The sequence below is a fragment of the Amphiura filiformis genome, chromosome 14 (assembly GCF_039555335.1).
Source record: "Amphiura filiformis chromosome 14, Afil_fr2py, whole genome shotgun sequence".
Taxonomy (NCBI): Eukaryota; Metazoa; Echinodermata; class Ophiuroidea; order Amphilepidida; family Amphiuridae; genus Amphiura; species Amphiura filiformis.
Window position 1 is genome coordinate 52,019,191 of NC_092641.1, and position 26,844 is coordinate 52,046,034.

Here is a 26,844-nt window from a genome sequence, read left to right on the forward strand (position 1 = left end):
AAAAACGAATGATACGCATGACAGCAAGATTGAAAGGACCGTTTCAGTTCTGGATTGGTCCGTTTTCAGGTGCATTGGCTGTGGTTGATCCAGATTCAATGAAAACCGTCTTGTCAACATCAGGTTTGTAAAGTCCATGGACCATATTCATATTTTTAATATATGTGACCGTACACGGCGAATGAGCCGTAAATTCCTCCCCCTGTCAATTTTGTTTTATTTTGTGTTTAGAAAATATACATCATAAGCTAATGGTATATTATTTGACTTCAAACGATATACAGAAGCGGGGTTATGGTTTGTTGAACTTTGCTCCTTCAACAAAATTATAGCTTTTTTTTCGTTTCTACATGTGTCTGTTTTTCCACATTGCTGGCAATAAATATCAAACAGTCAAAATTGGCGGTAATTTCAAATCATCCCCAAGCCGGGTCCCCAAGTCAACGAGGTCCAAGAAAGCTCCCTCATTGTTAATTATACATACCTATACAAAATACAATGCCTGGTAACCCACCACTTGAACAGGATTTATCCAAAGCAAACAAAGACCAGCGCTATTAAAAATTCTATAGCCATCTAAGGTAGAAGCTTATTATCCTCTTCAACAATAGGATTATTGATTGGTGTTTGATTATCAATATGAGACAGATGTAGCGCCAGCTAGAGGTACCGATGAATACGACCTTCATGCACATTTTACACTGTAACTCAGAATACAATTTAGGGAATTTACGGCTCATTCGTGCTGTACGGTCACATATATACACGCCTATATAATCGTTTATGATTTTAGCAACAGAATGTCAAAAAACAGTTTACTATAAATCCGAATTACCATCTTTTTGGGTGCCAGAATAAGATTTAATAGTTTTGATCTTGAGGCGTATATATTTGTAATGGCTGTGTTACTTTTATTTTGAGGTCTAGTTTCTTACTCAAAGGCGCGGATTAAATGCACGGGAGAATGATGATATAACACATCTTTCTGATATAACGCCTTTTGTTAGTCGATATCCTAAGTAATTGGATTCGATATGTTGGACTGTGCGTGTTTGGGTGAACGTGTGGGGGCGGGATGGGAAGTGGAGGGATTGGGTGTTTGATATAGGGCCTACTTATGCGTATTCGTGTGCGGTTTCTTGTGGGGTGTGTGACAGTGGAGTAATTAGCTTGCTCTTTTGTCAGATGGTGCAAAGGGGCAAGGACAAGGTAAGTGCTGGGGGACAAGCTTTGACGGCCTAAAATATCAGTACAGCCAGCATGGGGGGAGGGGCAAGACATGGGGTGCAGTTCGTCTTTCCAACCTGGTTACGTCACTATTGTGTGAACAGTAGGCCAATACACTTTCATGAAAGACGCTATATAGCCTAGGCCTACTTATTTGACATTTGTTTCTGTCACAGAACCGAAAGATGAATTTCTGTACGGAGCAGTACGTCCCTGGATTGGTGACGGATTACTACTCAGCAAAGGCAAGAAATGGGCCCGTAATAGACGCCTACTAACACCAGCATTTCACTTTAAAATACTCAAATCTTATATGGATATCTTCAAGGACTCTACAAACCAATTGATTGTAAGTATTAAACACAATAGTCATGAATCACTGAAAGAGGTAATTTTTACGGCGCATCCATCTCTCCGGGTTTACTTAATACAAAATGCCCTCTTGGTTTTATTTTGAAAACTCCGAAGGATAATCTCCGCGACACAGAAAGTGGCGTTCTAGTGTTCTACGTTCGCAACTATATAGTACCTGACATATAACAATACGTCGACAGTCCCCAAAGTGGGTCCCGATGAGTAAGACCTAAAATTATATTCTTTTAAAACAAAGATGTAATTTCCACCAACAATGGCATAGCCAAGGGGAGGAATTCGAAAGAGCTAGAGATAGGCACTCCTGCCTGTAACAGAACACATATACGTCGTATATATAATGTTCGTCCCTTTACCCTTTTCAAGAAAGCATCCCACAACTATCACATACACACCCCCATCTATATACACCCCTACCCACAGTATCATCTGTTACGAGTCGTACTTGACTCAAGGCCAAAATCACCTTTTACCCGAACTCACACGAATGCACAACACAAATACACTGTTTGGTTAAGCTAACAAAATCTAAGTCTTTAATCGAAAGCACGTTATGATTGGTATAATATATGACAACAAATGCACATACACAATTATCAAATATAATCTTTATCTATTTTGAACTTAGCCAGCATTCTTCTTCTTGGCGATCATAAAGTTCTTGCAATGTTCTGGACGACTGATGTAATATATCCTTATTCACTTGTCCTGCGAAAATCAGCGATGTCCATTGTGCACTTGCATGTATAAATCCTTGCGTATACAATCCTTATACGAAAATGGTGTTCTCCAAACACGTTTATAACTCCTTGCGCAGTTCTCCTATACTAAACTCCTTGCGCAGTTCTCCTATACTAAACTCCTTGCGCCGTTCTCCAACACTAAACTCCTTGCGCAGTTCTCTAAATTTAACTGCTTGTGCTGCTTTCTCCAAACTTGGTGCTATTTCCACCTTTCACACAATATCTTCAGGAAGCAGGACTGCGATGCAGTTGTCCCCACTTATTTTGACAGTTGTGTTGCTCCTTTAACCAGACTTCAGCAAATCGGCAGAAGAATATATATTCCTTTCTTGGAAGAAGTACGTTCTTGGACGTATTCTAGATCTTCTCCGACAACACTGGCAAATAGTAGTGCTTTGACTACATAAAATATTTCTGGTTTGCAATTTCCTTTCTTTGAAGGAATTGGACTGTAAGCATATTAGCTAGCTAGCCCAGATCAACACTATAAACTGTCTCAATGATAAAGGCTATTGCAGCCTGTCAGATCTGTATCCAGATGATAATAATTGTAACCTTTTCCATAAAGTCCGACACAATCCGCAGTAGACCCTATGTCTTACTTTGGTCCATTTTCGTAGCTCCGAAATAATAATCATAATTTCAGTCCAGGCTGAACTTGTAGCACTGTAGGAATCCTCCATGGCCACACTTTGTAATACTCTCTCATTTTTGAGAGGTAACTACACCAACCACATATTACAATCACATCGATACAGGTCTGCCAAGAATTACTACCAACATGATGTTTTGTAGCATATCTTGGATTTTTCCCAATGTTCTAATAATAGACTTTCACCTTTCACATTACATCACTGGGTTTTTCCCACTATGTCATTTTACTTTACAATCTCAGGGGATTTTTCCCCTTGACATAAATAGTCCTCATAAATGATGTTGTTATTTCCATCATAGGGGTTTTCCAGAAAAGTCTTAGTAAACAAACTATTGCATGATTATACAGGTTACTTCCCCTATTTCATGAAATACAATTATACAGGGTACATCACACATCCCATATAATATCACATTCAATATAACACTTGTTAATGTTTATCAAAAGTTCTCAACAACGTTAAATACTTGATCTTAAAATACTTGATTAAAAATGTTTTGATGGGATTTTTTTTTCAATGCAGGATAAATTTCGAGCGATTTGTGACGGACAGGAGAAATCCATCGAGATATTTGAGCACGTCAGCCTCTTGACTTTGGATAGTCTTCTCAAGTGTATTTTCAGTATAGAAAGCAACTGTCAGCTCAGGTATATAGACATTATCGTCATACGAGTACAAGAAAGTCGAATAGGCAATAGCTGCTCTTTGTAATTTGAAGACCTGAGCGCAAGAAGACCGTAAGTCCACTTGGCCCCTCAACATGTATACACTCAAGTTGCGTATAGTTTCGTATAGTTTGGTAATGTTTTATACATGTTCAGGGGCCAAAACAAATCTTTCACAACCTTTCATGATGTTTTCACCCTGGAACATGTATTAAACATTATGCGCCTAAGAAACTATACGTAACTTTAGTGTATACATGTTGAGGGGCCAAGTGGACTTACGGTCTTCTTGCGCTCAGGTCTTCATTTAAAGTTTATAGCAGATAGTTTTAAACCTGGGTATAGTGGTACTTGAGATGCTTCCAGGAGTAACTTTAATTTAGTGTTTGACACAGTTTTCACATTATGCCCAGGGCAGGGTGTACGAACGGCCAGATGGAACTGGCTGCAAGGGTTTTTTTTTTTATCACCCATCACATCTTCACCCAAATTCGAATGCAGCTATAGAGAGTGGAAAATTATTAATGATTCCTTGTATGATTCTTACGTACGTGCGAGCGAATCCTAGACCTCATGACCCAGAGTCAAATACCTGTGTCCCGCTGTTCTGTTATCTTAACTACATTCTAATTAAATTAACTCAATATTGAGTTAAAGGGGGCAGCTCAGCGAGACAATTCGCTGTTCACTCCTATTCTGTAATAAAACTTATGAACAAATTAATGAATCTTATTATGTTCTTTTCTTTATTTTTCTAAATATTACAAGCTTGTCGATCAAGTCGAGACAAAGATCTTCATATAGGCTGTAGTTTGTGATAATACGATAACAAATTTCAAACCCTATACGGCAATATCAGTAAGAATAATAATGTTTTCGAAAAGATGGAAAACATAGATTATTTGTGATACCGTACATCATTGTAAACATTATACTTCAGGCAATTTTTTTCTTCGCATGAAATAACCAAATTATACAACCACGGAGACACTAGTTCTCTAAGCATATACTTATGTTCCTTTCATCTTTTCTTATGGCAATCTTGAATATATGGGCACTTTATTCTCAGTAGTGTCAACATTGAAGGCAATCTCGCATTATAACCGTAAGGCCAAGGAGTCAAATAATTATCAGATCTAGCATAGGCAAAAACGGCACATAGTCTTTTTCGAAAATTGAAAACAGCGAAGAGCACAAAGGGTATCTGCTTCTAGTAATAACTTGGAATAACTTGGTAATAGTACTAAAGCTTTACATTATTAGGTTAAGAATTTTTCGTGCTGAGGAACCGTTAATTATACAAATACTGACAACATTGTATTTTAGAATAACCCTGCAGGGCTAGTATGGCCAAATGGGTTATTCCAGTTGAAATCCATACACCCCATATGGAAGACATGACCTTCTCTAACCCCATTTGAAATCTGCACCCTGCAGATTAAAGTCATGCCTTCCATAGAGGGTGTATGGATTTCATATGGAACAGGCCAATGGCGAAATCTTATTTTACTATCCAAACTGGACTAAGACCAAAATTTTAAAAATAAAATAAAATAATAATTATGAATAAATGTATGAATACTGTTATTTGTAAGTTTATTGATTTGGTGCTTTTTCGCATCTCTTCTCATCTAAGATTTTTGTAATGTATAGTCCTTTATTAATTCCAGTGCAGGCAACATACGTCACCCATACTTAAAAGGCGTGTTAGAACTAAGTCACACCTCAGTGAAACGCATCAATTTCTTACCCTACCACATCGCACCAATCTTCTATCTCAGCCCCACTGGATTCCGTTGGAGACAAGCTTGTAGAGATGTTCATAATTATTCCAGAGATGTCATACATAAACGTAAACTGATGATACAACGCGGAGATAAGGACGCGACAGACAAGAAATATGTTGACTTCTTAGATATACTTCTTCGGGCAAAGGTATTACTTGACTTGACTTAAAAAAACCTTGCTCATATTACTTACCTCATTAGATTATTTCTCAAGTTTTAAGAATCGCTTGTTTTTCAACCAATAGGCAGGTTCGTACTTTGCTAGATTCAATAAATGATATTTATTTATTTATTTATTTATTTATTTATTTATTTATTTATTTATTTATTTATTTATTTATTTATTTATTTATTTATTTATTTATTTATTATTTAACCTGGGGTGACCAATCAATGCACTGGCACTGTTCTCCCTTGGTTCCCAGGTGGACGACTTTGTTATTTGTATTCAATAACTTATCATTGATTTTAATCCTTCATTCATGGTAAAGTGTGAAACTGCAGAACTCTAATACAACCTCCAGTTATAAATTAAAAGGTTACTAAATTTTTTTTGTAAAAAATACATTTTGCTGCGTTGCATGATCCACAATGTTTTTTTATTTACCCCAAGAGTTGTATTACTTTTTCAGAAATACCACGACGTAACTATTGTATTGTAAAGTTTGCAACTTTCCTCAACTAATAATTATTGTATATAGATGATATATAATTGATAACATTTACATACAAGACATATCGTGTCGCAGCAATTACAGTACAGTCCTGCTACAAACTACTGTTTTATCAGGTTAGATGCCTTTACCACAATTAGCCTTTTTGAGGCATGGTGGACACAATAGGATAGCACTGCACGAAGTGGGTAAAGTCTTTTGAATTTGGCGGGTTTTACCCATATTGAATACTGCCCTCCTATTGTATGCACCATGCTTCAAAAAAGCTAATTGGACCCGTTCTGAATTTTAATTCCTGTATGATCAACTTTGACTTGGGAAATCTCGAATTGCCCAGGGTGACACATTTTACACTCCTCAAAATCTCACTTCGTATCACCCCACTCTAGTATCATCCAGAGAACAATAATAAACAAAGAAACACTTTAAACCATGTTAACTGGCAAAATCAACTTCACTTGCTCTGCCATGTCACTGGATTAACGATACTTAACGTTGTACGCATGTGCGTATTGGGGTGCGGGGGCTTTGGGGGGAGCGAGCCCCCGGGGTTAAAGCAGAGGGCGGCCAAAACGAAGGGGCGGCAAAAAGAATTAGTAAAGAATAAAGGGCGGAAAAAAATTGAAAAAGTATAAAAAATTATGAAAAAAATCTAAATGTGTTGCTTTGTGTTGTTTTGGCGTAAAAGCGCTTAAATGTCAAAATCGGGATGATTGTGATATGAAGCACTTTTTCTTTTTGTCTGAACGTTATAACGCATTCGCTTTGTACAATTAAATGCGAATTGTACTGATGCCAAAAATAATGAGATAATTGTCGTGTCATTTTCTAGTCCCGATTGATATAGCAGAGCATTTTTATCTATTACAATAGTTTAAACACTACATACATACTCCTTTAATTGATTGATTTTTAGGATGATACTGGCGAAGGCCTTACTGAGAAAGAGATCCAGGAGGAAGTGGATACATTTATGTTTGAGGGCCATGACACCACAGCGAGTGGTATATCATGGATTCTTTATAACTTGGCAAAGCACCCCGAGTATCAACAAAAAATGTCAACAAGAAATTGACGCGATGATGGAGTCAAAAGAAACGAAAGATATTGAATGGTAAATGCTTTGGTTTTTTCCTATAGTCAGTATGCTTCGACTATATTTATAAATATGTTTTTATAAATACGCACATGACCACCTCCACGCTGCCATTACAGCTTGTAGACAGTAGGTCCTGAAGTGACCCTCTACATAGCAGGTGGTCTTCCTATACATTTGAATGCAAAGGCGGAACAACATGAGACTACTGTGCAGCAAAATTGTCTATTTTGTTCAGCTTTGTGATTATATTGCAAACGTTTCAGTCATTGAATATTTTAATGCATGAGAATTTGGTCACGCTTGCTGGTCTAGGTATGTCGTGCTCATGGTTCACGTGCGTACTTATAAATGCGTATATTTCTAAATATAGTCGAAACATACTGATAGTGGTGCGTTGGCGCTGGATTTGAATGTATCGATAATAAAAGTGTCTTGCTGCTCCGGGTCATAATATCATATATATCATTCCGATTACAAGTGTCTGAGCCCGCCGCAGAAATGTCAAAATCGGAGTTTCTGCGTACCGTGCGCAAAAACTCCAAAATGGGAGATTCTGCTGCAGACGTTGGGTTTGGTCTTTATAACGTTTGCTATGAAAAAAACCCCAGTACAACAACATTTTAAAAACGTTGTCAAAAAAATTATTTGAAAATATTTTTGGAAACTTTTTTCCAAATAATTTGTCAACTCTTGAATAATATTATCTACCAAAAAAACGTTGACAACGTAAAGAAAGCAGCAAGTTCAAAAAGCCCCACCTCGGCTCACTTTTTGAAGCTTGGTCCCATTTGTAAAATGTACTGATTTCCTGGGACTGATTTAAACTTGATCATAATATTATCAACTTCAAACATTTCCAGATGTGTTATGTGTCTTTAACGTGCCGATGCGATATTAATTTGTGAGATCAGAAAGGTTATAATCTTGCTCTTGCATGGTAAGCCAACATCCTATATGTTTTGTTTTATAATATTAATTTCATGATTAATGATCGAATTAAATGAATAACAAGTAGGCATATAATGCCAGTCATGCTATTATTAAAACGTTATAACTTGTTGGAAACGCTGTATTTTGTTTAAAAAAAATAAAATAAAAACGCCGATTTTGCTGTTGATGTTGATGTTCAAAATGGGACCAAGTTTCAAAAAGTGAGCCGAGGTGGGGCTTTTTGAACTTGCTGCTTTCTTACGTTGTCAACGTTTTTTTGGTAGATTTCCTTTCTTTTTATGAATGAAGCCGAGTAGCTCCAAGCTTGAAAAGTCATCCGGTTACGAAGTACTCCATAAGACGAATAAAGCGAAAAATAGAAGTTTGAATAATATTATCCTTGATTGATGACAATAAAAAATACGATTATGTAGTTAGACCTATAACTAAAATGTACGTGGTTCTTTGTAGCTCTGGGGCAATCTAGTTGGATATCCAAATTTCGCCGTTTGTGGTTCTTTGTAGCCCTGCAGGCAATCTAGTTGGATATCTCTATTGAGCGGCGGTTGTTGGCGGTCTTTCGCGGTTCGTGGTATTCCTTTATTCTTCAAGCCCTGTCCTCTATCGGGGCTAATTTATTGTTTAAGCTTGTTGGATATCCATATTTCGCGGTGTGTGGTTCTTTGTAGCCCTGCGGGGCAATCTAGTTGGATATCCAAATTTCGCCGTTTGTGGTTCTTTGTAGCCCTTCAAGCCTTGCCATCTATCGAGGGCTAATTTATAGTTACAACTTGTTGGACATCCATATTTCGCGGTGAGTGGTTCTTTATAGCATTAGAAAAATCTAGTTGGATATCCAAATTTCGCGGTTTGTGGTTCTTTGTAGCCCTGCAGGCAATCTAGTTGGATATTTCTATTGAGCGGCAGTTGTTGGCGGTTTTTCGCGGTTTGTGGTTTAAATTTGTAGGATATCCATATTTCAAGATTTGTAGTTCCTGAGTCCTGCGGGGCAATCTAGATGGATATTTCGCGGTGAGTTGTTCTTTATAGCCCTGCGGGGTAATCTAGTTGGATATCCAAATTTCGCGGTTTGTGGTTCTTTGTAGCCCTGCGGGCAATCTAGTTGGATATTTCTATTGAGCGGCAGTTGTTGGCGGTTTTTCGCGGTTTGTGGTTTTAATTTGTAGGATATCCATATTTCAAGATTTGTGGTTCCTGAGTCCTGCGGGAAAATCTAGCTGGATATCCAAATTTCGCGGTTTGTGGTTCTTTGTAGCCCTGGATAGTTGGATATCCCTATTGAGCGGCGGTTGTCGGCGGTCTTTTGAGATTTGTGGTTTTAATTTTCCCTTTAATTTCGGGCCGCCCCCTCCTCTACATCCCGAGCATGCTTTTCAATCATTTGAATTATACGGTGTCAAAAATTACTATTAGGCTACTTGGTATGATAATTTATTTTACCATGTTGACTTATATTGCTTGTAAAGGCAACTTTCGCGGTTCGTGGTTATAATTTCCCTAATCCTTCAAGCCTTGCCCTCTATCGAGGGCTAATTTATAGTTACAACTTGTTGGACATCCATATTTCACGGTGTGTGGTTCTTTGTAGCCCTGCGGCGCAATATAGTTGAATATTTCTATTGAGCGGCAGTTGTTGGCGGTTTTTCGCGGTTTGTGGTTTTAATTTGTAGGATAGGCCTATCCATATTTCAAGATTTGTGGTTCCTGAGTCCTGCGGGGCAATCTAGCTGGATATCCAAATTTCGCGGTTTGTGGTTCTAGTTGGATATCCAAATTTCGTGGTTTGTGGTTCTTTGTAGCCCTGCGGCGCAATATAGTTGAATATTTCTATTGAGCGGCAGTTGTTGGCGGTTTTTCGCGGTTTGTGGTTTTAATTTGTAGGATAGGCCTATCCATATTTCAAGATTTGTGGTTCCTGAGTCCTGCGGTGCAATCTAGCTGGATATCCAAATTTCGCGGTTTGTGGTTCTTTGTAGCCCTGCGGGGCATTCTAGTTGGATATCCCTATTGAGCGGCGGTTGTCGGCGGTCTTTTGAGATGTAATTTTCCCTTTAATTTCGGGCCGCCCCCTCCACTACATCCCGAGGATGCTTTTCAATAATTTAAAATTATACGGTGTCAAAAATTACTATTCCTTGGTATGATAATTTATCTTACCATGTTGACTTATATTGTTTTTTAAGTCAACTGGACGTGACAAAATATCCTGCTATGTAGACATTAATTTGTTGCTAAATTGACTTGGCATAATAATTTATTTCGCGAAGACGACAACCATTTTTGGTATGTCGACTTAGCATGATAATTAATCTTGCCATGTTGACTTGTTTGTTCTTGTCATGTTGACATAATGCTGATAATAAGTCGACATGGCAAGATAATTATCTTGTCAAGTTGTGTCACATAGACGCTTCCGTACTATATATGCTTGATAAATGTTATTTGGATATTTTTTTTCCTGCTGGCCTTCCATACTAGCGGAACAATTTTCAACACCTACAGAGTGTTTGTAATCAACCTACCGGGACGGTATGACAATTGTCATGTTCTATGATAGCTGAAGATGACAGAGAGTCAGGTCTTTAAATCGATTCAACAACCATTCATACATACATATCACAATCATGTTTTATTGTCCTATTATCATGCGAATTTGCCCGTGGTAGGACAAAATATATTTAAATGAGAATAACAATGAGTAACGTCGTATTGCATACCCTATAATACCTGATCTAGTTTCTTGTGTTATTCAGATTTCTTTTGATCCTTGATGGTGTTGTATCACACTATGCTGTGTTTTTAAATAAACAATTTCCCTGAGAATCAAACAACTTGCTTTAATAAAAAAAAATAATATCACAATAGCACTGGATGTTTAAAATTATGTTATCCTTGATTAATGACAATAAATTGTTTATAAAACATTGAAAAAAGAAATCAGTTGGTCACCGGGTTTCGAACTTGGGATAGCGTATCTGGAGTCAAGTGCTCTAACCATTAGGCCACGGACCTCTGCTGTAAATTACTGTGTCGAAATACAGCATTTATTATATAAATGGATGCGTCGTCCGATAAGAACAAAAGAATTATGAAAAACTTGATTTTTTGGCAAATGGGGCTCAGAATTTGTATGTAGGGTATCTCAGAAACTGCTAGGGTATATTTGGAAGTGAATCTGAAAAAGTAGTGTGAAGGTGATAACCAGGTAGACCTGTAGCAGTGTCTAAAAATTCTGGATCAGTATGATTTGCAGCTAATTTTCGCTATGAAATACCGCGTGAAATGGAAGCAAAAATATTTGTTTATTACGAATAATGATTGACTGTAGGATTGGTGGCCCTTTTGGAATTAATGAGTTGTCAAGATATTACACCGGGGACTGTAAATAACATTTAGCATGGTTTTAGATACATTTTGTACCCAGCGAAAAATAACATCGAACAATAGAAGTCAAGTGTTTTAATGTTAGGTGTAAATATAGTCTCGCGGGAGCATCTGTTATTAGTCTTCTTTATCAGTCTTTTTTTTCAAAACTTGCTGGTCACGGCTACCGCGTGACTCTAATGTTAGAAAGTTTTTGAAGTGTTTTGGAACGTTTTATGACCCGACTTGAAAAACCTTTCTATAAAACATTTTGTGTTTGCAGCGTAAATCATGTAATCATCATAAAAACTTGAAACTTTTTATTTCCAATTATATAAACGATAGGGATGACTTAAACAAATTGCCGTATCTCACCATGTGTATCAAAGAAAGTCTGCGCTTCACGTCCCCTGTGCCAATTGTTAGCCGGATAACTACACGAGACGTCGTGTTCGCAGATGGCCGCAGCGTTCCGGCAGGTAGGTATTCTGCATGTTCTTCTTGTTCAGTCCAGTGCCAAATTATGGAACATGAGTATTGCATGATAATACCGTACCCTTTTACGGTTGTTTGATGTGATCAATTCAATACCAACAGTTATCACACTAATATACATTTGCTTGCTAACATGTTGTTAGCTATTTTTAAAATGAATTTTCGTTTCTATATCAAATTATTCATCCTTTTAAACTTCTTTCTGCCAATTTTTATTCTATAAACTGTACATTTGTGTACAAATTGAGGTCGCTATTTACATACATTTTAAATTTAAATTTGCCAATAATTACATGAGTTATTCCGTATATTTCATGATAAAAATATTTCGGGAAATTTTCTTACCAGTGGTCATTCTTTTTCTGATAACACCATTATACAAGTGTGTACTCGTTGTAACGATGCAAACAAGATTCAACATAAATAGCGCCATCACTGTTCGCCTTTACTTAAAAATGACTTCAGTTTACATGCCATCCAAACACCCGATTCTATGACAATAACTACACCGAGTTAATCTCATTATCTCCACATGTCAATACATGTGGTACAGTTTATGGGACCAGGAAATCCTCAAGGCTAGTCAATGTATGCACATGTATCCAGTTCATGTGTCTATCCTTTACTGTGGGAGATTACTTTCTGGTTTGTTTAAATTAAAATGGATACGGTTAATCTTCTATACCTTAATTCAGATCCAAAAGGGATCATCTCTATAGTAATTAATGTTTACTACTTCACTTAGCTTTGTAACAATATTTCTAACCGTTCGGGTTTCCTCTTGCCATGAGTTGGAACATACAATGCATACTCTTTTACTGGCTCATCATTAAGCAAGCGGAGTATATGCCCTACAAATTTCAGTTGATATGTTCTGGCTTTGTAATAACATTTCTAACATTTCGTCTGACTTTACGTATGTATATATAAAAAAAAAAATAACGAAGATTAAAATGTAACAAAAGTTGAATATGACTTATGTTGTGAAACAACGCATTGAAATGATTTAATTTGTTTGTTTAGGCACACGTGTGCAGATTTGTATTCGGTGGATGCACCTTAACCCGCACGTGTGGAAAGACCCCGAGACCTTTGACCCGGAAAGATTTGCACCTGAGAATATCAATGATATTTCACCATTTGCCTTTGTGCCGTTTTCAGCAGGACCAAGGTATGTAATAATCTCATACATTACGCTACTGAGCCCTTGAACAAATCAAGCATATTTACCAACATAGGTGGTAAAAACTCATTCAACCAAACTATGGCTAAACGATTCTTTCAGCATGACATCCTGTAACCAACTGTCAACATTTGACCACCAATTACATTAAGCGCATGATAGTTCCTCAAAAACTGCGTTTAGGTTAGCAACTATTTTAACCTGTTACGATTTTGTAGTTCACACCATCTTGCGAATGGTAGTGAGCTTTGGCAAAAATTATATTGATCATTTCCTAGCAAGCGTGTAGAAGAATTCAAATGAGCTTTGGCAAAAATTATATTGATCATTTCCCAGCGAGCGTGTAGAAAAATTCAAATATCACAGATATATACTTTTGTAGGTCCTGTGGTTCTTGAGTTATGCTGTAAAGAGAGCTGAAGAAACAACACTTTTGAAAAACGTACATAACACATTAACAACAATAAATCAAGCGATTGTAAATCTTAATCGCAAAATCAAAATCAATATGCACATGCAGGCAGATGTTTATTTCGGCAAGGAATGCAGACTATGGGACAAACAGGAAAGGGAGGCGGAAAAGGTGATGAAAGGGAAAAAAGTGAAAAAACCTTGCTCATGAAGAAGAAATAACTTTTTTTGCATTCCTTGAATTTTCTGCAGCTGGACCCAATATCGTTATAAAGCGACAGCTTGCAAAATTACATCTTGATTTCCACTTGATTCGATGTTTTGTTTGAAATATCAATCACCTTTGTATCATTTCAGAAATTGTATCGGACAAAACTTTGCTATGAATGAAATGAAGATCGTCACAGCCATGATCTTACGTAACCTAAGCTTTTCTGTGGAGCCTGATTTCACTGCAGTGTCCATTAATTCACTCGTTCTACGCTCAGAAAACGGAATCCATCTTAAGGTCAAGCCACGTCATAAGTCATAAACTGAAATACGTTATGGTGTGTTGTACAGGATATTCACAAGCTCTATTTATGTCAGTACTTAAAAAGTCTGAAATGACAACGGCATAATAACGATTTCTTATGATGAATGTCGTCTTGGTTGTTGATCTTATCGCTTAAAATGAAATGTATAGGTGAGGTGACGCAGTTATTGATAAATTTAAGGTAATAGCTTTGTAACTCTACATTATATCAATTTGGTGCGAGTAGTTTTAAAAACCACGGACTACTAAAACCTCGATGTGCACGGATTTTACGATGGTATGAAAAAGTATTTACTCTCTAAGTAGACGTCACGAGGATTAAATCTATTGTCATGCGGTGTACAATATGTTTTACTGTCATATCTGACTTAATATTTATTGCGCAAAGTGAACAAAGTTCTGGTAATATCTTCTATTGAACTAGTTCTTATGACATTGTATAATATTAGGGCCCAAAATTGCTTAACGTTTTTTCAAAATTGCCTAAAGTTGCTAAAATATGATCAAACGTTTTTAAAATTACTCAAAATTGGTCCACCCTGCGCACAACTGCGTTAATTTAGTGCGGATTGCGCGAAGTTTTCGAAAATTGTTCAATGTGATCAGGCTTATTGTACGTCAGTTTACGTTTATATTATAAAATGTTGTGAAATGTTTTTGGACAATTTGGTCAACTTTCGATTTCGATCTCTTGTAATCTAATTAATCGCATGGAAACCATTCAACATCTCTTGAAGTTTCATTTCGAAAATACGTAATAAGGGGCTGTGCAATAATTATGAGCCCGGGGGGGGGTAATATTTCCAAACGGCTCGCCAAAAAATCGCTTGCCCCCCCCCTCTCGGCCCGCCACAATATCTCTGCCCCCCCCCTCTGCACATGCCAAATTTTTGGGATCCCAATTTGCAAACTTTAAATGGGTAAAATAATGCCTTTAATGGATTTCTCACCACAAAATTAGTCGAAAATGACACCTTAATGACTTCACAGAAGATACCGAAAATTCACTTTTTCAAAATGGCCGCCGGCGGCCATTTTGGATTTTGGCCTCTCCCAGCTAATGCCCACACTTTGGTGAGGGACATAGGAGCTTATTTTGTTTAAAATACCCCAAAGTACAAGAATCCATCAAAAAATTGCTGTTCAGAAATGATGGTCACTGGAGGTCCAAATATGGCCCTACTAATATACATGTTTCGAGCGCAGCGAGCAGGAAAATGTGCATATTTAAGCGTTTCCGTACGGTTCTCCTAAGGCTTTTTGGAGCATTTTATTTAAAAGGCGCCCCACAAATATGTGCCAAAATCGCTTGCCCCCCCCCCTCGGCTTGCCAAATATTGCTTCCCCCCTTTTGGATCGCCAAAAATGTCTTGCCCCCCCAATTTTACCCTCCCCAGGGCTCATAATTATTGCACAGTCCCTTTAAACCAAGACACGATTCGCCGATAGCTGAGCGCCGGTAGCGACTATGTCAAAAACTGCTTTGCATCGAACAAAAATCGGTATGTAAATTTTCATGACCATATTTGGAATCAGCATGAAAAATGCATTAAAATGAGTACAAACAAGCCTACGATTGGTTCAGTGGTTCTTGAGATAGCTCTTGATATTATGAGAAAATATTTCAAAACTTTTCCATTGAAGCGCATGGCTAGCACGCAGAGCATTAATATTAATACATTAAAGAAGCCAATAACATTATTAATATGCATATAGTTTGATCAGCTCGTAATAGGCGGGAATTATTAGGCCTAAAAGTAGACCCACATTAGGAGTGCTATTAGTCTAGTCTGGTCTATATTATGTGTGTTAAAGAAAGCAGATAAAGTATAGGACTTGTATTAATAATTTGTGATGCTTCTGACAAGATGTCACAAGACAATTCTCAAAATAAAATAATTTGACATTAATCCGCGATATTATAAGGTTCGCCGATTACGAGCTGATCAAAGTATAGGTCTTCTGGTCTTGAGATAAGATTTCCTTTAAAGAACTATTAACAAGTTTATTACAAAACAGTTAACATTCTATTTATGCTAATTTAATTACAGTTTGCATCAATTAAAATACGTTTAACAATCGAACACCAATGGCATTATATATACGTAATATTGCTATACGGACTGCAGTAGCCCTCGATGTGTAGTTTTCCCTAACCAAAATCGAACTGTAAATGCTTTGTTTCATAAATTCTATATGTAGTATGTTGTGATCCTTTCCATTGTGTTCCTGGGTTGTTCATTGTATTCTTTTTCTCTCTGCCTTTTGTTTATCTCGCTGCCCAGAGACCGTTAATGAGCTATTATGTTGACAGTAGAACTGACAATGGTCTCTGGGCAGTGAGCCACAAAAATACATATGATAATCTTTGAAAATAAAAGGGCTATATCATGCTATCGCCGTAATCCTAGAACTACGAACCTACCACTATGATTTTTTATCCTTCATAAAAAACCATTTATCCGTCATAAAAAAACGCACACGTTTACGCCCACACGACCTAAGCTAATCGTAAATCCATCCTTTGCACTCATTTTAGTGATAAAATGTTTGTCCCAGCACCTTATAGATGACCATAGAATGATAGAGGGGGGTTGAGGCCCCAATGATTTTCATTTCACTCTTGTTAAATTATTCCAAGAGGTACTGATTGTAACTTGTTATTTAGGTGAGGGTAGTCATTTTCTTTTATATTTAGGAGAAAATTCGATGAAAATCGCATTTTTGTAGAATTTATAGCCGAAAAATCAATGTTGCCTATACTTTTGTATATAGCCAGAATTTCCCAAATTTGCATGGGCGCCCTCACATTATGACGTCATAGCGACATTATCGTGTTGAATGTTTGTACTCATTTTGGTATCACTGGATATAGGAGACCCATAGTACCAACTACCAAATATAATGGTATAATGACGTTTATAATTGAAAATTGAGGGGGGGGGGTCGCAACAACAACCCCCTTCGTAGTCAGTGTTACAAAATATGGCTCAGTAGTTCTAGGGTTAAGACATGTTTGGAGAGACGGTAACCTCGACTTCCCTGTCAGCGTTGCGTTATCACGCCATCATGTTAAACTCCAAATTATGCTCAGTAAGAAGTCCGCTGCCATTCCATGCAGTTTGAAATCAATCTACCGAACCGGGCCATCAATTGACCTTTTCGGTAAATCCCATAAGCCTTTGCGAGTACACCTAAGAACTCGTCATTCTGCGTCACGCTGCTCCGCGCCGATGCGCGCATCGTTTATCGAACATCGTTACTGCGCATTGCAAGTCGGCGTGACGTCAAATGACGAGTTCTCAGGTGTACTCGCAAAGGGTTATGGGATTTACCGAAAAGGTCAATTGCATTTGTGACGAGATCCCGCGAGAGCAAACTGAACTATTCCATCACGTAAACGTTTACTTTGAAAATACCTTCACATTGAAATCATCAATTATTTCCGTCAACCCAAGGGAAACATATTATTGGCGCCCTCTTGGAAAATTGGAACTAATCAAGCGTTTAACTACTGCCATGTGTGACGATTCCTGTATTATATACATAGTTGAAATGTCGTATCTAACGATGATTTTGGCGGCAACTCGGGTTGTACTTTTAACCTGAAATACAAAAGGATGGATAAGAATAAATGAGCACTCACAGTTGTACAAAGAGTTGAAACTGAAAATCAATTTTATGCTTAGAAACACGGAATATGTAAATCTGAACGAAATTATGCAAATGATATCGATAAAAATCTTACTTCTGTCAACTGCAACAAGCATCAAAGAATTAAAAAAATCTGCACCCAAAATTGCATAATATTTTAGCTTATTTTCGCCAGCCCATAGGGCTGGTACCTAATTCTGAGATGGGATTTGTGTACACTAAAGCTTAGCTAAGATTATAGCCTTCTTCTATTGGTATGAATAATTTTTGGTGGAAATGTTTTTGGTGTCTGCTAATTCGATTTGCAAGGAAAAGAAAGTATGTTTTGCCGTTTCAACGAACGAAAACGATTGAGTATTGCCAAAGTTATGTTTGAATTAATTATGACTTAAAAAGTTATCATAGGTTAGGCCTACACATATAAACATAAACTTGTTCAGCTATCAGCATATCAAAAAAATGACATGGTCAACAATTAGTAATTAGCGGGGAATGATCACTGGAACGAGGTCATAGCATAGCATGATGTTTGGTTGCCTGGAGTGCATAATTGATATGTTGATAACAGATCTAATAATGTTGTAGAATCAAAATCTTCATTATATGGACCACATTGAAGTCAAAGTAATTATCTATCCTATCCTGTATCGTTTTATGGATAAAATTGACTCAAAATGTTATTGATGATATTATTGCTATCTTTAACATCAGTTTTGTCTTTTCAACGGGAAAAATCCGATGGAAAATAAAGTTTTTAGGGCTAGCTATAATATTGAACAATATATCCCATATTTTGACATGCACTTATAGAAAATAAATAAATTATTGTCTTACTTTATAAATTATAAATACTGTAAAATGACACATAACTAAAGTGAGGCCACTTTCTATCTTTTTTATTTGATTCATAAAATTACATTCAACAAAATGATTGAAGACTGAGAAAACACACAATGCAGACTATTACAGAATGGAGTAGGTAAGATGCCATCATGGTCCATAGCTTTGCAGGAGTTTCGGACTAACAATCAACACATTCAAAAAATACAGTTTAAAGGTGAAGATTGTAGTGAATGATCAGTCCTTTATCATGTGCTTGCCACTATCTACTTTATAGTAAACTATACATTGCGAAATAATATAAAATCATTTTAAAATAAAATGTGCATGTAAGTTGAGTTTACATAGCAAATTAACTAACAACTGCAGTGAATTTCTTGATTTTAATAATAAGCATGGGTAAAAAGCAGTAAAGACAAAAATACAGAACAATTTGGAGTAATGAATTAAAGAGTTGACAGGAGTTATAGGAGTTAATGCTTTTTGCTGTTTCAGTGTGCATGTTCTCACCATTGATGGTTTGGTGAACTGTCATGTAACATGGATGTAAGCGTGATCCTAAAAATGCCTTTCACGGTGACCCAAAATATTTAAAAGACCTCATCTGCATTGAGGCTGGCCTTCCCTTTTAAAGGGAATTGTTATCTTAAATAGCGCACTTTGAAAAACAGAAACAAAAGAAACAAAAAACAACAACAACAACAACAACAAAAGGAAGAAAAAAAGAAAAGAAAAAAGAAATACAACCCATGCATTAGTATAGGAGAAAAGTTATTTCGCGTAACACATTGTAGTTGAAACAGCCCAATTGATCTAAATATCCGATTTAAGTCAAATAGGTCTTTAACCTGTTGACTCTGAACGTGCTTGATATAAACTACAAAGATTTCTCAGACAGTTCCAATAGGGACCGCTCAGTCACCCTTTTCTGGACACTAGGGATGTTTAAACACAAAATGGTTCAAATAGATAAAAAATACAATTTTGTTTAATATTTACTCACCACCATAACAACGGAAGTAATACTGCGGCGTCCCTGGTTTGTATCTTGGGTTGCATACGCAGTTCTGCCGTTTCCTGTTTTTGCAAGCTTCAAAATAAAAAAATGAACATTTATAGGCGACGCATATATTGAAAAGTGAATTATATAGCTTTTGAAAACTTTGATAATGTCAGGAAGCAAAAAAGATTAATTTGTTATATGCCAAACGCATTAGGTTAGACATAATTTCCATGCAAAGATTGGATGTTCGCACCCCACTAAATTACAAAATAAAGTCTTTCAAATTGAGTGTATTCTTTATGACGTTAGCGTAAGGAGACACCTAAACTAACTACCACATATGATGGGTTGGTGTGCCATATAAGACTGAACTGGATCAATTTAACGGTAAACGTCATTTCAACTGTATTCCATTTACACAGATGTAAGTTTCAGCAATAAGTTCTCAATTTCAATGTCTTTTTGTCCTTTGTCAAATTGTCAAATTAAAACAAAAGGTTGAATATAAAATTGCCGAAAAGAACTTATTTAGCTTTGTCTTCATTTCAAACAATGGACTATTCACCTTAACACCTAGTTCCTGTTAATTATATTTAATTTTTATTTCAACATGCATGACATACCCAGGACTATAATAATATTTATTTTCTCTTTTGTGAGTGCGAGTGTTGTTTTTGATATTATTCGTCTATTTTGCTTGGTTTTGTGTTTTGTCCTTTGTTTTGTTGTTTACATTGAAAAGTTGAATAAAAGATATGAGACAAAAAAGGAACAAAAAAGAAAATTTATCCCACTTGAATCGTCTCAAATCCGTGCCGTGGTATCCCAGAAAAAAAGAGGGAACTACCATTGATTTTCTTTTCTGTTAGATTTCCAGAGAAAGTATGAATTCTAAGCTTTCATTTGCTGCATATTTGATTAAAATCGGACATTCCTTTCTAAAGTTATGAATATTTTCACTGGCAATTTCGTATGTATTTCTTATGTATTTCTTTTTTGTTGTTGAAATGCCGATATCTCAAAATGAGGTTTTAAAACCCCCTGACAAAATTTCACACCCTAAACAATGTCCTATGAGCATCATATTTGGCGCAAAGCAAGTATTTTTTAAAGTTCTATGATCCTATGGAGCCAATTTTGATAAGTGGTATACTTTTTGATTTATGGGTGCTACAAGTGCTCACCAGCAGCAAAATTCAATATATTTATGTACATGTTGCCATTCAACACGGAGCGACAAATAGACAAACCCTCTCATAGGATCTTTACCAATGGTACAAACTTGTAATGTGAAACTTTCAAATATACTTCATTCAATAGGTCCGGCCATTTTGGCGGGGTTTTTTATATTTTGCATTTACCCAAAAAAGTTCGTTGACCTTTGATCATGGCTAATTTGCATATACTCAGTAGCATTGTCTGATTGTGCCCTCCCATTCACAAAATGACATACAGGCATACTATTGGCATGAACAGGTGCACATGAAACAAAGGACATCAACACAGCAACCAGGATATCTCGAAACTACCAATTTGCGACTTTACGCTCATTTTGTGGTAGCAGATCACAAAATGTATAATGATTTTTGTTATATTTGAAGAGCTTATTTCCAAACCGTCAAACCGTGTTAAGTCCACAACCTGTGCGATATTGCAATGGGTTGTTGTGATGCTATAGGTATTATAATTTCAGTTGGATGCACCATTACAAAGCAAACAGTGGATGGATGCACAGTAACAATACTGTGTGAAGCTTTTGGTTCCCAAATGAGAACAATAGTCTGCATATTGTTATGCAGCATTGTTATGGTAAATAATGGCTTGTTGATGGTACAACTCATTGTTGCTAATGTCAAAATTGTCAAAGTAATTGTGATTGCATCACACAAGTAAATGAGACACATGGGGTTGTGGACTTAACACGGTTTGGAAATAAGCTCTTCATTTATTGAACGATTTATGCGTAAAACAGCCACATGAGAGGGAGACCGAAATACATGCAGATAGACACCCCGACACACACCCCTACAGACAGAAAGAGAGCAAAAAACGAGGAGTGTGTGTCCTTTTTACTTACAGATAAGTCCTCGTTTTTGCAGTATCCATTCAGTGACGTCATCATCCATATCATACATTCTCTCTTGACCCACAACACATGTAGAAATCGTCAAGGTAAGCACCAGGAATATCGCAAACGTAATTGACTTCATCTTGAATCTTGAATCTAAGAGAATAACAAAATAGCCAATTACTAGTATATTTAAAACGGGACAAACCTTTAAATGGGAAGATTGGAATATCGTCTTACCAAAGGAAATATCAGACAGCATGCCAGACCATGGCCAGACGGTAACATGAATAGGTTTATTTTACCTTGAAAACATGGATATTCTTACAAATCTACTGCAAAACTTTCCTCTGTAGCCATCCAATATGCCATGAGAGGACTACAACTGGTATCTACTGGTCAGTTTATACTCTATTTCCAACTCTGACATTTTTATTTGTGTCTTTAACAATTCAAAATGATTAACGGAAACACAGTCACAAGCTTGGCACTGTTGGCATAGTAGAGTTTTTGGCGATGTGGAGCCTCCTTATGAATGAACATATTTTTTAAGTTTATAGAGAAATTAATATATATGACGTGGTATATCGAAAGGAGACACTTTTGGGCAGGATCGTAAATGGCGAAATAGCAAAAATATTGCCCGGGGTGATTTTTTTCACTTTTTTTTTGTAAAACACTCAAAATTGATAGGATTTTAACTATCAACAAATGTGATCAAAAGTATGATCAAAAGTGAACATAAACCAGACAGATATATTAACTCCTTGCGCGTGTATCATTCATGCAGCTCTGTACTTCACATGATCAGGTACCTTTGACACGATACCAGTCAGCAATTGAGTGAAAGTGTATTAAAAAAAAATCGCGATATTTTGTCATATCTTATCCATATTAAAGATTCGAATGGGCCAACATTGTAAGTACAGATCCGACTACTGCCCATCATGCTCATGCTTCACAGGGCCAATTTTATAGGTATAACTTCATAAATTGCATAATACAAGATTTTTATTGTCTGAATCGATATATTATTGAAAAATAACACTTTGAAGGTTCATTCTATAAATCATATACTTTGAAAACTTGCTTGATTTATTGTTGTTAATGAGTTATGCACGTTTTACAAAAGTGTTGTTGTTTCAGCCCTCATAACAACATAACTCAAGAACCACAGGACCTACAAAAGTATATCTATGATATTTGAATTCTTCTACACACTCGCTATGAAATGATCAATACAATATTTGCCATAGCTCACTACCATTCGCAAGATGCTGTGAACTACCAAATCGCAACAGTTTGAAATAGTTGCTAACCTTAATAGCTCAATGCTTTGACACGTATACCAGTCAGCAATTAAGTATTTTGTTTAATAAATCGCAATATTTTGCCCACGAGCATTCCACAAGATCCAATTGGGCCAACATTGTAAATACAGGTCCGACCCCTGCCCTGCCCATGCATCACAGGGCCAGTTTTATACACATAACTTCATTTCAAATAATACAAAATACGAAGAAGACTAAAAACGTATTAAAGAATCAGCACTTACTTGAACTATGTCATGTATGTGGAGCTTGATCGAGGTCTTACCAGACACAACCGTTGCAGTTCAAAGACTAGAAATGAATACATCGAATAGCAGATTAACAGCAGACAGCTTGTTTCATTTGATTATATATATGATGAACATTACTGTAATTGATAGTTTTCAAGGTTGCCGCACTTGTTTGTTGATCTTGTTCTGAAAATTATTCATTTAGAACAGAACCTCATCATAGTTCAACCAGCCGATTAAAAGGAGCATGTTAACATTATTTGGTGGTACATGTTTTACATTGTGAAATAATTACAATATATCTAAATCATATGTTATAGTTATGAGGCATATCAAAATATTTCTTTTAAACAAAAAAACTAATTTGCTTTTCAAAACCAAATGATTTGAATCACGTCATATGATTTTCGCGTTTTGTGTATTATTGGATTTGATGAAAACACATTTCCATAATACACTATTAAAGCAAGCCTCGGATATGATTTATCCTCCGTCTCCGTAAAAAGCAAAAATTTTCTTTTAACACCACATTTGAAAAATATGTTTCAAATCACTATCAAAACACTATAACCGTAACTTATTTTATTTTCGAAAACATCTTGTGTTTGACATTTTATTTCACATCATTTGACTGCGGAGCAGGCGACTACAAAGTTTCTCAAGACACCACGATCCATAGCTATTGCCTAATAGCATCTGGTTGTGGGCAACACTCAAAAGTATGGTTTCGTTTGAATGGAAGGTTTACTAGACATTTGTTTTACATCATTTGACTGCGGAGCAGGCGACTACAAAGTTTCTCCAAGAACCACAATCTATAGCTAGTGAGGCAATAGCATCTGGTTGTGGGCAACACTCAAAAGTATGGTTTCGTTTGAATGGAAGGTTTACTAGACATTTGTTTCACATCATTTGACTGCGGAGCAGGCGACTACAAAGTTTCTCCAAGAACCACGATCCATAGCTAGTGAGGCAATATCATCTGGTTGTAAATCATTGTTGGTATCCACCAAAGCTTCTGTATTGATAGCTTGTCCTTTATCGCCCTGGTCTCCTTTTGTCATGTGATGGAACATAAATAGTATATCTTCTAATAAGGATGTGCCCGAGGAAGTGAAGTTAAAGCCATGTTGTAACATTTCCATAAAATAGATTAGTATTCTTTTGCATAAAATGTTACCTTTTACTGTCAGATATGACCCCTTATAATTTTGAGGCGGACAACTGACATGACTGTTACCTCAGCAAAGAAAACGGAAATTTACTACCAGCGCAGATGTCGCCAATGCATGTCATTCCTTCGGTTGTGCTACTGCACGGGCCTTTAATGTGTGTGTACCATCTCGCACGCCGCGTACGTACTGTGATGTGAACATCGTTCGACTAATATTTCCATCGTAATGATAAAACGATGGTTCCTGCGTTTGATTTTTGCAGAGCATGTTAGTTTAATAAAGTATATTACAATGGTGTAAAAACAGAATTTTGACAAATATTGAGGGCGTCCTCCTCAGCAAATGTCATAATATGGCTTTAACACTGCCTTACTGATGGGAATCTGGCATTTGATGTTTAGCATAATTGTGTAGCATGATGTCATGGAATAATTGATAGGAAGAGGCACTCCCTAATTAGCATGAGGCCGCATTCTTATTTAAATTAGCCATTGTGTTATAAATTCATATTCATGTTTACCAGTAGCACTTTACACCACCAGGTAGGGTAAGCCATGAATAATTTAGTGTTGTAAAGTCAAATAAGCTTCATTCTTTCCAGTCTTGAACAAAATAGTAGGCGGAGGCGGGAATCGATCTCGGTACCTCTCGGTTGAAAGGCACAGCGTACGACCACTACGCCAAGTAACTATCTGCTGTGAGACGTTTGATTTTAATCCTTGATATTGCTCAATGGAATAAATCGTGAAATTAAATCAATAATAAAAGAAGCAGAGTTTTATTTTGGGCTCAAATTGGAGACAGCTCTACTAGAGAAAAGGGAAAATATTTGTCTTTGCTCTAAAGAAAATATTTAAGTTAGAAAATAATCAAATAAATGTAAATAAATATTTTGAAACAGAATGTTATGCCTCTATTGGAAAAAAATATATTACAATAACTTATTATTTATTATTTATTTATTATTAATTACTTACTTACTTACTTACTTAATTAATTAATTAATTTATTTATTTATTATTTAATCACTAACATTTATACTCACTTCATCACTCACTCACTTAAAATTAATCTCATTCTGATGACAAAACAACCCAATTAATTATATCATGAACAATATTATTTAAATTATTAAAATTTTGTAAATTTGACCAAATATTTTTATAATTGTCCCAGAAAGATTAATTTGATTGTAGGTGCATGCAGTAGAAAATAGTCTAAAGACAATATATGCAAAGTTTAAGGCCTTTTATGGTGGGTATACTTTTGGAGCTACATTTTATTTCAGGTCGAAATATGGTGAAAAAAATGAAATGTGTAAAAAACGCGTTTGAAAATTAAAAAAAACGTTGTTTTTAAATTTTTTTATCCGATTTGCATAACTTTTGAAAGTTTGTTTAATGTATTATCAAAAGTGCATTATGTTAATGTGTCTAATAATGAAAAACACATTGATATAATGATGATTTTTTATTTCTCTTGACACCTGTCTCACTTTAATTTCAAAATGGCAATTTATTGCTCGCATTTATTTCAGAAAAATTAATTCATCCACCAATGCCAAGAAATCTACCGTCACCACTGTCTATTTTACCATAATGACAGATTCAGTAATCATCCATCTTACAAAATAATATTGTGTGAAATAATATATGGTCAGTAAATCAATCAACCAATCAACTCCCTCCTCTCAATTACTCTTGCATTCATTCATTTACCTGTTATACCTTCACACTTTATTCCAACAATCAATCATCAATCAATCAATCAATCAATCAATCAATCAATTCATCAATCAATCAACCCATACATCAACATATCAATCAGTCAATCTGTCAGTCATTTAGTCTCACGTCATCACAAGTCATATAAAATTAAAATTGATCGACAACTTGATTGGTCGATCAGTTCATTGTTTCATTGTTTGATGGTTTGATAAGTCTATTGATCGAAATTGACTATTATATAATTATTAATATTGTTATTGTTTGATTGATTGATAACTTGAAGAATTGATGTATCAATTAATTCGTTGAGCCGTTGCAAGTGAGTACGTGAAATGTTTAAGAGCTGAGTTACTTCAATAGGCCTAAATTAAGTAAATAAATAAACAAGCAAATAAATAGATAAATAAATAAATAAATGAATGAATGAATGAATGAATGAATGAATGAATGAACGAATGAATTAATGAATGAATGAATGAATGAATGAATGAATGAATTACTTAATTAATTAATTAATTAATTAATTTATTTATTTATTAATTTATTAATTTATTAATTTATTAATTTATTAATTTATTTATTAATTTATTAATTTATTAATTTATTAATTTATTAATTTATTAATTTATTAATTTATTAATTTATTAATTTATTT

At 35.8% G+C, this 26,844-nt stretch overlaps 1 protein-coding gene and 1 long non-coding RNA gene across 2 annotated transcripts; one reads left to right on the forward strand and one right to left on the reverse strand.

Moving 5' to 3' along the window:
• LOC140169484 (cytochrome P450 4F2-like) lies at positions 1 to 14,158 on the forward strand. The gene is given in 9 exon segments (XM_072192746.1): positions 1 to 123; positions 1,404 to 1,576; positions 3,521 to 3,645; positions 5,334 to 5,598; positions 7,041 to 7,178; positions 7,180 to 7,238; positions 11,883 to 12,016; positions 13,056 to 13,203; positions 13,984 to 14,158. Coding segments are annotated over 9 exon segments (1,332 nt in total). The 5' UTR covers positions 1 to 8.
• Positions 14,159 to 16,180: 2,022 nt separating this feature from the next.
• LOC140170284 (uncharacterized) lies at positions 16,181 to 23,397 on the reverse strand. Its single transcript, XR_011861518.1, has 4 exons — positions 23,282 to 23,397; positions 21,736 to 21,882; positions 19,659 to 19,745; positions 16,181 to 17,766 (listed from the first exon to the last, which is right to left on the reverse strand). It is a non-coding gene; the product is annotated as an uncharacterized lncRNA (long non-coding RNA).
• Positions 23,398 to 26,844: the final 3,447 nt, after the last annotated feature.